Here is a 14,302-nt window from a genome sequence, read left to right as displayed (position 1 = left end):
TACTATTGGCATTTTTGCCCATAATTGCTCAGGCATTTTCACAGAGTGAGGGTAGAATTGGAACCCAATTAATTTTTCCCAATTCTTCTCTCACACCTCTGAAACCCAAGAAATTCTGAAGTTGTCACCAGCCTGCCTATTATGCCTATTATTTTGTTTCCTGATTCTCTCCCAAAGAAGGGCATCAAGATAAGCTTGTTCTTGATACCTTGCTGTAATTTCCCTTGGTTTTCTGTTTGCAAGGTGCTGATGGGTGGCTGCAGACCAGGGAAGGATCCCAGCACATCAGCTGGCTGGACAAACTGAGGGAGCAGCATAACTGGAAATAAAACCTCCTAGAGATGCTGGTTTAATACTGTTTGCATGGCTTTCCCTCTGCAGTTTGCAATCACTCTGACTTCAAAGAAGCGTTTTGCAAGTTCCTTCCTACCTTCAGAGCTTTGTAGAGAAAAGTATTTTTACCATCTTCCCATCAGGTACTCTCTGAAACAGCCTTGCAACAACTGGAAAAGGGGAGGGAGGTATTTTATTGCTCTGATTCCCTTAGAGCAGCAACTGCAGGACAATTATAGGTGCTGGGAGTTTTTTTGCTATCTCCCTTGCTAGCTTGTATATTCCAGTTTAATACATCCTCACAACTGTGATTTTCCGTGATCACAGTTAACATTTTGCCCTCTGAGTGTAAAAAGTTGCATTTGCTAGTCTGTCTGGAAGCTGAGCCAGGGAACATTGTTTCCCACTTGATAACACTTTAATGTTCTTGGGAAACATCGGTCCATTTGTTAAAATTTTGTTCAAATAAAACCTCAGCCAAAAGTGCTGTAGGGCTTTTTATATTAATCTTTCCAATGGCCTTGTTTGAAGCATGAATTTTCTTCAGGGCTGTTGTGTTAACTTATTTGCTTATTATTAAGGACATTGAAGATTGAGAAAAATAAAAGCAAAGCTGCAGACTGCTGAGCTGAGAGACCCATATCCTAATCACAGCATACAGTGAGGTGTAGAGACTGTGATTAGGATAAAAGTCTGATCATGAAAAGTGACAAAACACTCATTGCCTTCAGGAAGATCAGCATTCCTCCAGTGTCTCTCTGTTGAGAACAGAGGCTCTCCTTCTTTGGCTAAATCTTGTTTCTAATTAAGTCACTGATTTCAACCTCACAGTGAACTTCATCTATTTTTTCCCCTCCACTAAAAATTAGACTGCTTTAAAATGAACTGTGAATTCTACAGAAATATTCTGGTTTAGACAAATTTGCCATTGAGTAACTGGGTATTTTTCTTTAAAAAGTCTTTAAGATCATGACACAGATTTTACACTGATCCTGAGAAAATTTCCCCTTCAGGCCCCTGTCTGAGTCTCCCGTTGGTTTGATTCATTGCAGATTTTCCCCTTACTGGATGAGTAGCTTGACCATTTGATTTTATTGTTGGTTTCTTTCCAGATGCCAGAAGTACTGAGTATTTAAATATATATCTGAAGTTCAGCAGGAAATTGAAAATTGATTCTCTACAGCAGTTATCTGAGATATGGTTCAAGTTCTCGCTTCAAGTTAGCCAAAGCAAAGAACTAAAGCACTCTCTGGGGAATGCCAGCTTGACACATATTCCAGAGTGATTTCTGTGGCATCTTTGAAGAGAAATTCAGAAATTATGCTTTTGTTTAAAGAAATCTTCTGTCTCCTCTTGGTTCTACTAAATAAGCACAAAAGGTAAGAAGAGAACAGAAAGGATTTTTAATTCCTTGGTACTACACAGGCACCCTTCAGCAGGGACGTGGGATGAGGTGTCAGACAGGTGATGCTCAGGGTCAGGCTCTCTCTCTCTTGCTGTGCTGGATGGCCACAGGCTGCAGGCAGAGTTCAGACAGCTCTGCTGGATCCCATGGATGGAGCTGTGAAGGAGGAGGTGGCTTCTCCCCAGATATTTCCATGAGAGTCAGAGTGTTGGGCAGGGCCAGGACGAGCAAGCAGGGCTGGAGCAGGGACATCCACAGGGACAGACGTGAGTGTGTGGGTGGCTGTTCCTACCAGCACAGTCCACTGCTGGCTGGCGTTGGAAACTCATATCTCAACCTCTGCCATGACACTGGAATTATCCTCCTTTAGTTTCCCAAGCACTTCCCAAGGCTGCCTCGTACTGCTGAGGCAGAGGGGGCTCCAGTACAGCCAAGTGCTTACTGTAAAAGCAAGTGGCAGGACATAAAGTCCTATTTTTACCAATGTTTCTATGAATTTGATATCCTAACAGAGATGTACTGACTCAGAGTGATGCCCTTTGGCATTCTGAGCTATATAAAAATGAATGGTTTCCAACATTTGGAAGCAGTTTATTGATGTTTTTCTCTGCAAAATTAATTAAACTCTTATTGGGTAAAATATTTACAAGACTATAAGAACGACTTAGATACTTCCCTGCATAAGTTTAATGTGTCTCCAGCAGCACTTGCAGTGGTCACTTATCAAATGTCTCTTGGTCTCCAGAACTTGGGATATGTGAGACCTCAAAGCCTTTTATGATCTGGCAGGAGAGTGAGTGCAGCAATGATTCACTATTACAGGCCAGTGTTCAATACAGATTGATTTGGTTCTGTCTTTTTGTTTAAAATGCATCTCCACACAAATGAGTGGTGTGTTCAAACCTCCTAAGTAATCATTTTACCAAAATTTTGTAATAAATAAATTATCCTCAAAAATCTACTGGATATACAAATAAATCTGCAGATTCTCTGTTCAGCAGCAGCAATAAATCCTTCCTCTATCACATACAGTGTTTACATTTGCCTAGGGGCTCTAAAACATTATGAGATGAAATGATTTTCCTGTTCCTTGGTGTCTGACTGCCATAGAATTTAAGTGTTTCATGAATTTAATTGTGAAGAGAGCAGTTTAACATCTTTCAGTCCCCTGTGGGAAAACGGAAGGAGGAGCCAACTGGATATTGCCTGGAAAATGATTCATATTTAAAATTTAACAGTGATTACTGTTATCAGGGGAGGATCAGAAGGGCAGCAAATGACCCCATGTCCATTAAAGATCTGTGCAAACTAGCAAAAGAAGGATTTGGTATCATAAGTAGGGCCCAGCCTTCTGCTTGTGGTACAGTTGCATTCCAGGTTGCATTAATATCTTTATTTATACAACATTAAGCCAATTTTCAGCATTTTCCTGAAAATCTATTAGTTGTTTTCAAGCTCTCTGAAAGGTATTCTATTTCATTGCAGGAGAATTCATCTGCCATGCTCTGGAGATGGTGTTTATATCTCTAGCAACTAAAAGCTTACAAAAAGGCAGCTGCAATCTTCTGCTGGAGCAGAGGTAGATGAAACAAAAACTGCTACTGTTGCTTAGATGTAAAAAAATTCTGTTTTCAATGGCAAAGATTGTCCTGACTTGCCTTGATTACTGAAATCAAGGAAAGCATAACTTCAGTCTATCAAACCATTTTTGTACTATTTAGGGAATGAAAGAGAGGATTGCTGTACAAGCTGGGGAAGAAAGCAAAACCACCAGTTGTATCTCCTTTAAACACACAGCCCTTCATAGTTTCATTTCCCCATCCTTATTTTGTGTTCTTGGTCCTCTTTTATTCACCTTTTTATTTTCAAGAAATACAGGGAGGAATTCTAATGTATTGTGGATGATCCTTTACTCTGACTTCCCTTCTTGGTGCACAGAAGTCAGGGTGTGACATGAACAACAATGTGATGTACAGAGACTGCAGTGGATTCTTGGATTTTATTCAGGACTAAATGACAACAAAATCTTTGAAAACCTGAGAAGAAGGTGGGGTAGTAAAAGGGATGTGTGGGAGAAGAGGAATATAAAAAAAGGATCAAAACAGATAAATTTCAGTTGGCAAGTGATAATGTACTCTTCAGTTTCCTAGCATTAAATTTGTAGCTTCCAATGTATTTTAGTGATGGATTCTGCATAGGAAACTTAATGTAAATTAGCTATTATAAATTTGCTTTCTAACAAGAAAAAGAAATTAAATATCATCTTATAAATTTTGCTAATGTGCTTGGTAGCGAAGCAGAATCAGCAGTAAGAAAAAAGAATACTGCTGACAATTTCAGTGAGGAAGAAAATCAATCAACTGAAATGTTCATCATTCCTTATTTACTGGGATAATTTGATCCTGACATTCTGTACTGTGATGGGCATGGCTTGCTTTGTTCAAGATGTTACCCATTTTGTGTCTTTAGGAGCTGTTCTCTTCCCCTGCCACCAACTCAATACACATCCTTTTAACACACATGCATGGGAAATGAGTGTTTCCAGAGCTCCTGATTGTCCCAGCACCTCTCTCCGTGCAGCTGACACGAAGACAAATGAATCTGCTTGCAGGGACACATTGTCTGAAGCATTGCTTTGGTTCATTAAAGCAGAGCCTGAGCAGTGCTCAATAAATGCTCTTTATCACTGAAAATTAGCAGTGGTGTGAGCAGGTCTGCTGAACTTTGCAGCTACACTCGGGGTTAAGAATGACAGGGTCTGAGTGTTGGGAATTGGAAGAAATAAAAACCTGAAATCAGAACAGCCTGGAGACTGGAGCATTCATTCCTGCATCTCTCTTAGGGTGGGACTGTGCATTAGCAGATGGCAGCCTAAAAACAATATGTGCTGAGAGAGCTCGAGATGTATGGCAAGATTTTCAACACCTACACAAGCGTTCTGAAGAGTATTGTCTGTCAGGGGTGGCTCAGGAATTCACCAGGTGCTTTTGTGTGGATTTCTGCAGCTATTATCTACAGACAATCAGCCAGGAGATGTTGGAGGCACATTCGAAGCAAATTTTTACAAAATGGAATAGGATAACTAGTCACAATATTAATCCCTGAGCTTTGATGTGAGTCTTGTAAAACACACACAAAGCAGCCCAGGCCCCTCTTTATTGGTAGATGGTGGAGATGGGTTGGGTTGTGAGAGGCAGCAGAAAATTGTGACTGAAGAGCAAATCATGATCTTGCCATCTGCCTGGAAGGAACTATTATATAGGGTTTGCTGTCAATCAGCCAACCTGTTTTGAAGCAAAGGCAGAAGAGTATATGATTTTTTTTTTTCCTGCTCATTTCATGCACTAATTCCCTACTCAAATTCACCATTTCCAGCACCAGCACAGCACTCTGGGCTCTGGCTGCAGATCCCTGCCTGGCCTAGCAAACAGGGAGAAGAGGTGTGGAAGAGAGTGCTCAGAGTGGTTCTCTTAAATAATGACAGAGCCCATTGGTGTGACAATGAATTAAATCTTAATTATTTAAGCAATGGCATCAGGGAATATTGGCTGCTGTAAGCCACATATTCATAATAATTCTCACTTTTCTTGTTCCAGCAGGAGATCTTTCCCCCAAACTCTCATTTCCATCCTCTTTCAGGGTGTCTTTTGTGTTGCCTTATGATTTTTTTTTTTGGTTAGTTGGTTTGGGGTGGTTTTTTCATAAACATAACTGAAGGCAAAAATTGTTGCTGTCTGCTTGCTTTATCTTTTCAACGCTTTTCCTACGAACCCTAGGCTACAGTATTGCACAGCAGCGTATTTCATCCATAACTACATTTCCTCATGTAGCACCTCTAGTCTGAGGATGTCCAAGCATGCTAAAACAGGTGTGTGGAAGCCACACTGTGCCCCTGCACAATCCAGGGCATTTCAGAAGTAATAAACTGAAGAATAATTTAATATCATAGAGTGATTCCATTATAAGAGTCCACACTGCAGGGGACCAGTAGCACAGAAACCTCTCAATTTGATAATGGTTTTTTTTTTTCCCATCGCTGTCTGTATTTATGATGAAGTGGAAGCAAATACATGGGTTTGCAAATCAGCTGTTTGGTCAGTCCCCTGGTGTAATGTAAGAGCTGAGATTTGCTCTGCAGCTGAGGCCAAGGCAGAGCTAGAAGACTTTAAAGTGCTATTTTCAGGGTAGCACCTGGACTTAAAGAGAGAAGTGCAACACTGCAGAGCTGATCTGGCCTCTTGCATTTTCCTTTGGCACCAGCCAAAATTTCCTTTCCAAAAGAAGCACTGGGCTATGCCAGGATGTGCATTTGATGTGCAGTGGAGCACCCGGGCAGACCTGGGTGTCTGGAAACATTTCACAGCCAGGAGAGGCCCTGAGCTCCCAGCAGAGCTCCTGGCACAGAACCACCCTGGCACCTTTCCCACATCAGCCTGGGTGTGCCTGAGCATGGGGATTTACTCTAACTGAAATAACACTTTGCCCTGGTGCTGTTCTGAGCCTTCAAATCAGCTCCTCCCTGTGCTCAGATGGTTTGAGTTTATAAAAGCTCCCAGAAGGGGGAAGACAAAGAGAGGAAGAGGAGGGTGATGTGTTTTGTTGCCTCTGAAGCTGGGGAATCAGCCAAGAGGCCTTAGAGAAAACAAACAGAAACAAATAAAAAAAAACAGTCTAAGGTAGAGGAAAACAGAAATGGGAACTAAACCTGCCTCTGACTTCAGACCTGTGTTTTGGTTTGGTTTTTTTAAGGTCAGTCTTTGGGAAATAGAATTTTGTGGTTTGTGTCTGTGTTTTGCTTTCCTGGTTGTGTTCATGGTTTGGGCTTTGACTTTCATGGTTTGTTTGGGAAATTTTTGCTTCTGACAGTGTTGGGGACTGGAAAAAGTTGATGTATTTTTGAGCTTTATTCTGGGTAAAAACTTTTTGTGTGGATTTGGCTGCTTTTCTGATAATTATCCCTATGCCAGGAGAAGGTGGAAGGCTGGCTGGGCTGGGGGAGTCTGACACAGAGAGAGAGAGAGAGAGGGGCTACCAAGCTGGAGCTGACTTGCTGCAATGTTTTAGGGGGAAATTTGTTTCCTAGATAGTCTTGTTTCTATGCTGATGTCTGAAATATGTCAAATTTGACAGAGGAGGTTTCTTTTAACTGCTCTTGAAGCCTCCTTTTTTATTACTTCAGGATAATGACAGAATCACAGAATGGCTGGGGTTAGAAAGGGCCTCTGAAGATCATCTAGTTCAACCCTGCTTCTAAAGCTGCTGAAATAATAATAGAGACCTATTTTTTAATTAAATTTAACTGCAATTTAGGAACAGAGCAAGTGTAGAAGGAATGAATATAACCCAGTGACCATATCTGAGCTCAGCATAGGGAATTTGCATCCCAAAGTTTCTGAATGCCTTTGCTTTTCTTGGATTTATTTTATTTATGTTGTAAATATTAAAAACACCTGCACCTTCAAGTAAAATCTGACTTTTCAGTAGCAAAAGTAGGTGCTAAACCTGTGTTTGAGGACTGATATTTGACATAATGAAAGTGATATATCAAATGCCAAGTGTCCCCTCTGGCTGTAGATATACTAATTTTCAGTTCATGCAGCTTCTGACCCATGATTTGTCCACAGTAGGTGGATCTTGTCTCTCATGTGGTTTTATCTGGTCTGGAAAAGCAGCTGCAACCTGACAAAAGTAATAGTTTGTTTTCAAACTGGGAATATTCCAATAGCATTTTTCGTAATGGGTTCAACCTGGCTCTTCTGAGAATCAGCTGAATGCACTGAGTTTGTGCTGGGGCCAGTTTGGGAATCCATGAAAAGATTCTGGATTTTCAGATCAGGATGATCTCTCCAGAGATAAATGATCACAAGAAGCCATGAACTCCTATCAGTTCATGGGTTGTTTTAGCTTGGATTTCTTTACTTTTTGGAACTGAAAATAAATGGACAACTCATCCCTGTCACACGATGGTTATGTTTGTCTGCCATGATATCCTGACTTGTGTTTTGCTGGTTATATTTTAAATGTATTGAGTGCTATTGAATTTTTTTTGCATGGTGATAATGTACTGCACAGACAATTCATTTTGTTAATCCTTAGTGAGTGATGATCTTGTCAGCTAATGGAGAGCTCTAGATAAGGGTTGAGACTTTTTGTGTGCGTTGTCCTACATACTTTAAAAATAACTAGGACACAAACTTTTGTGATATAAACTTCCCTGACAAATATAGATGTGTTCTTTTTTCTTTCTCTCCCCTCTTAGGCTTTGGGAAACTGTAAAAAGCAGAATCACTGCTTCCCAAACACAGTAATTGTGAAGACCAGACATCCCTTTGACAAGGAGTAGCTGCAAGTTTAAGGTAGGCTGGAAGGAACAGTTGTGAAAATCCTTCATTTTGTGTTCTGTTCTCACTTCTCCCTGCTTTTGTCAACATTCAGACTTGTTGTTAATTCATTGTTGTTTTCCAGTACAAGCTACTTATTGTGCTGCTGTGGTTGTTGTGGAGTTTTATTTGGCTGGGGATTTTTTTGGTTGTTTTTTTTTTTCCTGTGGTTATGTCATCTTCCTGGTTGGATCTTCTCTGTGTACTTGGGGATGTTGACAAAACTGCTGTTTCTGCCAAGCAAGTTTGGTGTGGCTGAGGCACAGGGAGAGAGGCAGAGCAGTGATGTGCCTTGAGATAAGAGGGTGGAAAGGAGCCACCAGCTCTGGGTGCCAAGAGCAGCAGGTGGAGCATCTCCTCTGAGTGTGCTGTGCTGCTGCTTGGCTGATCCTCCACATCCATATGTCTGCACCTGTGCTGGAAACAGAGCAAATCTCCCAACATCCTGTGCTTGAAGTGGGACAAAAACTGTCTGCACCAGCCCCTGGCTCCCAGGGGAGGTGGCTTCCCTGCACATGTTGTTCAGATCTGCTTTTTCAGGCTCTTGGTGTGCATGGTCTTTGTGCTGGTCAGTGGAGGCTGTGGTCACAGCCAGACAAATCTTTGCTGTTTATTCCCTTAATGAAAACTGCTGGACCTTTCTAGCTAAGCTTTTCTTGTTTGCCTCCAGGAAAAACACTGCATCTTCTCTTGTCATGGGAAAAAGCTATAGGAGAAGAAAACCTGACAATAGACAGAAGGATTTCATGCTGTTATTGAAGACAGAGGAAAAGCAAGAAAGGAAATAGATTCAGTTTGGTCATTGAGGTTGGATCAGATCTCCTGCAAGAGAGGGATAAAAGTGGTGAGGACTGAGAAAAGCAAGTCTCAGGAAAAGGAAGGTTTTGCTGGGAATATATCAGAAGTTCTAGACGTGAAGTTGAGCAGCTGGCTGAGCAGAGGGGATGTGCACACACAGCATCAAACATTGCTGCACTAATGCTTTGAAGGTGGGTTCTGAGTGTTTGTCTGGGCCAAGCTGTGCCCAGGGATCTGGTAAACTTGTGCTCTCTCTGTACCAAAGGAATCCTCTTTGTGTTTCCTGTTCCACCAGGGGAAAGGAAAACAACCAAGAGCAAGAAACACCGGGAGGCTCATGGCTCTGGATGAGGATTTCTTGGCTGGTTTTACTCTGGGCTTCATAGCATTCCTGTGCAAGCAATCACATGTAGGCAGCTCAATCTTCACATGCTCAGCTGCTGGTTGTCCTTCTGGGATGGTTCCCAACGGAGGAAAAACTCTGTGGGGAGGTGAGGGGGCCAAGGAAAACTGCTCTGCCAGATTTTTGAAAAATCTTCCACAAATGTTGTGAACCTAGGATGAGTGTCAGAAATCTGGCTTTTGGTGGAATTGAGGTAAAACTTGCTGTGAGACTACACTTGGCTCACCTGGGTAGGAGCATTTAGGTAGGGAGGAGCTGCAGTGTGCAGTGCCTGTTGCCCAGGCAGCAGCCAAGGCAGAGCCTGGGGTATGGGAAGGAGCTTTGTAGGGTGGGTGGAAGCAGCTGGGAAGGGTGGAGAAAGCAATCTGTGAAAAGTGAAGCTTCATTGTCCCAGGAACACTAGAACTGGGGAGCTTTGCATTTCCAAGGTGGTGAGCCTTCCCCAGCCCCTGTGAAATATGAGCCTGGGATGTGTCCTGTAAAACCTCTTCATGGGGAAAAGGCAAGTGTGGGGGGCGAGAGAGGCAGAGGAGGCAGAAAGCAGAGGCCAGAGGCCCCTGTTTGGGTGCAAGCACCAATCTGCCGTCTGTGTGAGCCTGCCTGAGTTGCATATGCTCTCCTTTTCTGTGTGCCCAGAAAATTGTGATAAATAGAGGTCCAGGCAGGGAAGAGCATTTATTTTTATTTGCCTATTTTTGTCACTCACTTGGCATCTCTAGATGAATGGTGGAAGCAGGAGGGAAAGGCTGTTCTCCTTGTGCATGCAGCCCTGGGTGGGGGGCAGATTCTCAAAGACAGCTGGATTCCTGCTGACCCCTCACAACCTACTGTCACCTTGGAAATATCATCCAGTGTAATGGTCTGCTCGTGGCAGCTGTGCCAGCAACCCTGTGGAGTTCTTCAGTCAGAGCTGTGGATAGGCAGCTTCCATGCTCTCTGACAGGGATAGCTCAGGTGCTGGTCTCTGTCCTCTCCTCTGGTATCAGAGTGGGGGTGGATGGACCTCCTCCTGACACTTCACCTCCTCACACACATGTAGCCCAAAGGGTGTTCTGCCCCTCTGCAGGGCATGGCTTCATCATGCCCCAGCACTGCCAGGAGCTGCCATTCCACAGGACACCACTTTTTGTGCCATCTCCCTTTTGCCTAGAGACAAATTACTTTCAGCTTTCCCTTTTCATGAGAAATTATTTTGAAATGTGCAGACTGCTCACTCATGTCCTTTTTTCCTTCCTATTTTCTCTTTCCAGTGTGTCAGTAGCCCAGCATTCAACATGGGCCCAGGGGTGCTTGTAAAGCATCATTCCCTCCCTGGCAAAGCCAAATGAGGAGGCTGAAGTAAAGCCCCAAACCATCAGGTGAATATGACACTGTGCTTAGCAAAGAGGGCAAGAGGAAAATGCTTGATGTCTTGTTGGTCCACTGAAAGTTAAAATTGGCAGCAAAGACATCAAAGCAGGTGTGAGGATGCTACTGCAAGATTTGCCAAGGTCTCCTGTGTTCCTGTCTGATGCTGGGAGCCAGGGCAGGGAGAGGCTGCAAGCACAGCCTGTTTAATATTCTCTCTGTCCCTCTGATCTCCCCCCTACCCTGCAGAAGCAACATGTCCCCTGTTTCTGCAGAGCTTGTCCTGAGCAATAGCAGCATCTGTCAGGGGTTATGGTGGCATTAGCCTCATGGAGCTGGGAGTTAGCAGTGCTTGGCAGAGTGACAGTTCTGCTGTACCTTACATAAATCTGTATCTTGCATAAATCTGTCTCTGCCTACTCTGCCAAGGTGTGTGGTCACAATTTGTCTCATTCTTCCTGCTGTCCACAAGGGCTTTGAGTTTCTTAGAAGATTATATTTGCTTGAAACTCTTCTCCTTCATCTTTCTTCACATCCCTCCCTCCACACCCTTTCACTTGTATCCTTCCCACAAAGTCCAAAAAGGGACATATCTTAAACAGGTGCTTATTTTCAAATTCCCATCACCTGCCTCTCACAGGAGCTGCAGAAATCTCCCTGTATTCCTATGGAATTGAATTCCTTGAACGTCCCTGTGGCTTTGGCAGCAAACCCCAGCAGCCTCCTCCTGCTGACTCAAGCTCTGGGCTGTGCCTGATCCTGGGTAGCTACAAGGTTCCTGCCTTGTTCCTCAGTATTTCATGGTATTTTGTTGCCTCTCATCTGCTTTTCTTGAGCCTTCTGGGGCTAGAAAGTAATAACTACCTCAGTTCTTTGCTGTCTTTAGGTGTCTAAGGAAATTCCTCAGGAAAACAAGAAAACCCTTATTAAATAGTTTATATTATATCCCCACCCATAATTCTTCCAAGTGTTTTCAAACAAAGCACCTGAAAAGAGAATGTTGACCTCTTGAGAGAGTCTCTGGTCACATCAGGCTTGGCCTGAGCCACTCTCTTGTCCCCAGCTCTGCTCAGGGACCTGATGGGAGCTCTCTGCTGTGTGACCTGTGGGGAGGGTCCATGGCCAGTGATCTCCTGTGTCACTTTGCCACATCCACCTGCCACCAGTTGCTTCACTGTGTCAGGGCTGTAACAAAGACCTGCTCTGAGCATTGTGCCAGAGACCAGCACAACATTCCTGTTGGTCTGCAGGGCCAGGTACTTGCTATGAATTGTCAAAAAAAAATACAGCAGCTCCAAAGGAGCATGTGATCTGTCAGGTAAACTCATTGCAGCTCTCAGTGAGTCTCCACTGAGATAGATGTCCTCAGGTGCTCAGATGGAGGTACTTGAGTGTAAGGCTACTTAGTGCTGCTGTTATTTATGATTGTTTGGTGTCTTGTGCTGGTGAGCAGTGAAGGTGGCACACTCTTCTACCACAGGTTATCCAGGGGGGAAAAAAATAATCCCACTTTGCATTCTAGCATCCTGTTATATACATCCTGAGCTCTTAAAATGGAAGTTTCTGTTTTGTCTCCAAGCCCTTTTTCTTTTGTACGCAGACATAAGAGCTGTAATACCAAGTGAATGGTACGTACTAAGTCTATACAATGGCTCTTTAAAAAAAATAATTGCATATGGTCCAAGAGGGAGAGGAAACCACTCCATTCCTGTAAATGGCCACTTAAGACGTGGAGAATAAATAACTGCAATAAATAATCTGGCATAGCCGAGCTTTAGCGTTTGGGAGTAAATCAGAGCTCTTTCCCCATTGTCTGCAGAGATGCCTCGGAAATGGGGTTGGAAGGCAGGATTGCTCTGCGAGTTGTGGCAAGGTGTCGGGAAGCCCCTGGGAGCGTGTGGGAGCCTCCTGCTCTCCCGTGAGTCTCGTTCCCCTTTCCCTGCAGCACCTTCCCCGTCCCCAGCCATGTGCTGCTCCCCGTGCGAGCCAGGGGAACCGAGCCTCCCGTCCCGCTCTCCCCCGCTGAATAAGAGGCAGAAGAAGGCGGGGGGATCCGTGCTCTGTTGGCGGAATTAGCGCATCCCCAGCTCTCTCCTCGGCTGCCCAGCCCCTCGCCTCCCCCGGCGCTGCCTCCTGCCCATCCCCACCTGCCTCCCGCAGCCCGAGCGGCCGCTCCCCTGCGCCCTGCAGCCTCTGCTGCCGCTATTTAAACGCGGCTCCAGCCGCTGCCTGGGGCTGCTGGGCGAGGGCTGTGTGGCTTTAAGGCAGCAGCGATGCTCTCCCGAGCAGGGATGTGCTGAAATCGGCTCCGGTGCCTCCCTGGCGGCCGTGCGGAGCCGGGGCTGCGCTGCTCCTCCGCTGTCCTGCGAGCTGCAAACCAGCGCAACACCACTTCAAAGGGCTCGCCAAGCACAAGGGGATGCTAGGAAATGATTTAAAGGTGAAAATGAGAAGGTTTCCACCCCTCAAACCTTGGCCACTTTTCTGACGGCAGTCTCAGAGCTCAGATGTCTTCTTTACTCTGGAAACAGGATTTGTAACGAAAAAGAGATTTTTTTTTTTTAATTTTTTTTTCTACTTTTAATCCTGATAAAGAAGATTATTGGGAAGCTGTAAAAGAAATCCCTTATTGTGGTACAGATGGATTTAAAAAAGTATTAGATCTTTCCGATGAACACTACTAGAGTGCTCTGCTCTTGGTTGGATTACTCAGGTAAGGAGCATCCTCAGGATTTAAGATTCAGAAAGCAGATCTGGAACTCACCAGATAATAAGTGGAAAATATTCACTGCTGTGTTTCTATACTAATGATAAGATGATCTCTGGGTAAAACTGTGTGTGTGACAGTTTGCTGACGAACGAGTGCATGAAGAAATGTGTGTAAGAATTACCGGGTTTGAGCAAAGGTAGTTTGAAATAGCGCAGTTTGAGAGAGGTTTTTGTGTTTTTAAAAACCCACAAAAAGCTGATAATAAAGCCTGAGTGGGTAAAAGTAAGTCTGCTGTCCATGTGCAAGAACACGATGCCTGAGGAAAGACACAGGAGCATATTTAGCAGGTTGTGGAAGTTTTGCTCTTTGACTGGGATTTTTAAAGTTCAGTTTAAATAACCTGAATACCTGAAATTCCTCTGAGTGAGGCTCACCTTTCCCTTTGCCTTGTGGTATAAAAAGCACGGGAGCACCAATTATGACAAGAAGGTGTTAATTCCTGAAGACACGGGAAGCCTCCCGGGAGCTCCCTGATCTGAGGAGGTTGAATCTATTTTGCAAGATAAATGGGTCTAAAAAGAGAGGAGAAAAAGTGCATAGTATACTGCAAAGCAAACAGTTGGAAATGAAATTAATTGTACACCAAGCAGTGCATCAAGCACTCGGTACAGAGAAAGGAAGAGCCTCATGCTGATCAAAATAATGTTTTGGTATTCTCTATTAATTATACTTGTCAGTTTATGTGGTTCATTTCAACTAATTAGACTTAAAAAGCTTTCCAAAGACTCTGCTGCTTTCAAATCAGGGCGAAAAAAGGATTTATATGCATATATTTCATTACCACAGCATTTCGCTATTTAAATATTGTTCGTCTTCTACTGTAGAAATCCCCTGATATTGCATGCAGATTTATTTTTTTTTTGTAA

General features: G+C 43.8%; 1 protein-coding gene across 2 annotated transcripts in view; it reads left to right on the top strand.

Annotated features, from left to right (window-relative positions):
- The first annotated feature begins 5,965 nt into the window (after positions 1-5,965).
- Positions 5,966-14,302, top strand: part of TAFA1 (TAFA chemokine like family member 1) — a 218,301-nt gene continuing 209,964 nt past the window's right edge. Inside the window, exons 1-4 of one of the 2 annotated variants that reach the window (XM_086845647.1) lie at positions 5,966-6,487; positions 7,998-8,094; positions 8,789-9,107; positions 9,212-9,325. In XM_086845647.1, coding sequence (XP_086701773.1) covers positions 9,063-9,107; positions 9,212-9,325 — 159 coding nt within the window. In that variant the 5' untranslated portion in view covers positions 5,966-6,487; positions 7,998-8,094; positions 8,789-9,062. Of the gene's footprint in view, positions 6,488-7,997; positions 8,095-8,788; positions 9,108-9,211; positions 13,380-14,302 lie in introns of those variants that run through there. The other variant, XM_023935161.2, reaches the window with a different exon arrangement.

This window comes from Cyanistes caeruleus, chromosome 11 (genome assembly GCF_971803275.1).
Source record: "Cyanistes caeruleus chromosome 11, bCyaCae1.hap1.1, whole genome shotgun sequence".
Classification (NCBI taxonomy): domain Eukaryota; kingdom Metazoa; phylum Chordata; class Aves; order Passeriformes; family Paridae; genus Cyanistes; species Cyanistes caeruleus.
The sequence above is the reverse complement of the archived record's forward strand: the minus strand, read 5'-3'. Positions and strand labels throughout refer to the sequence as shown.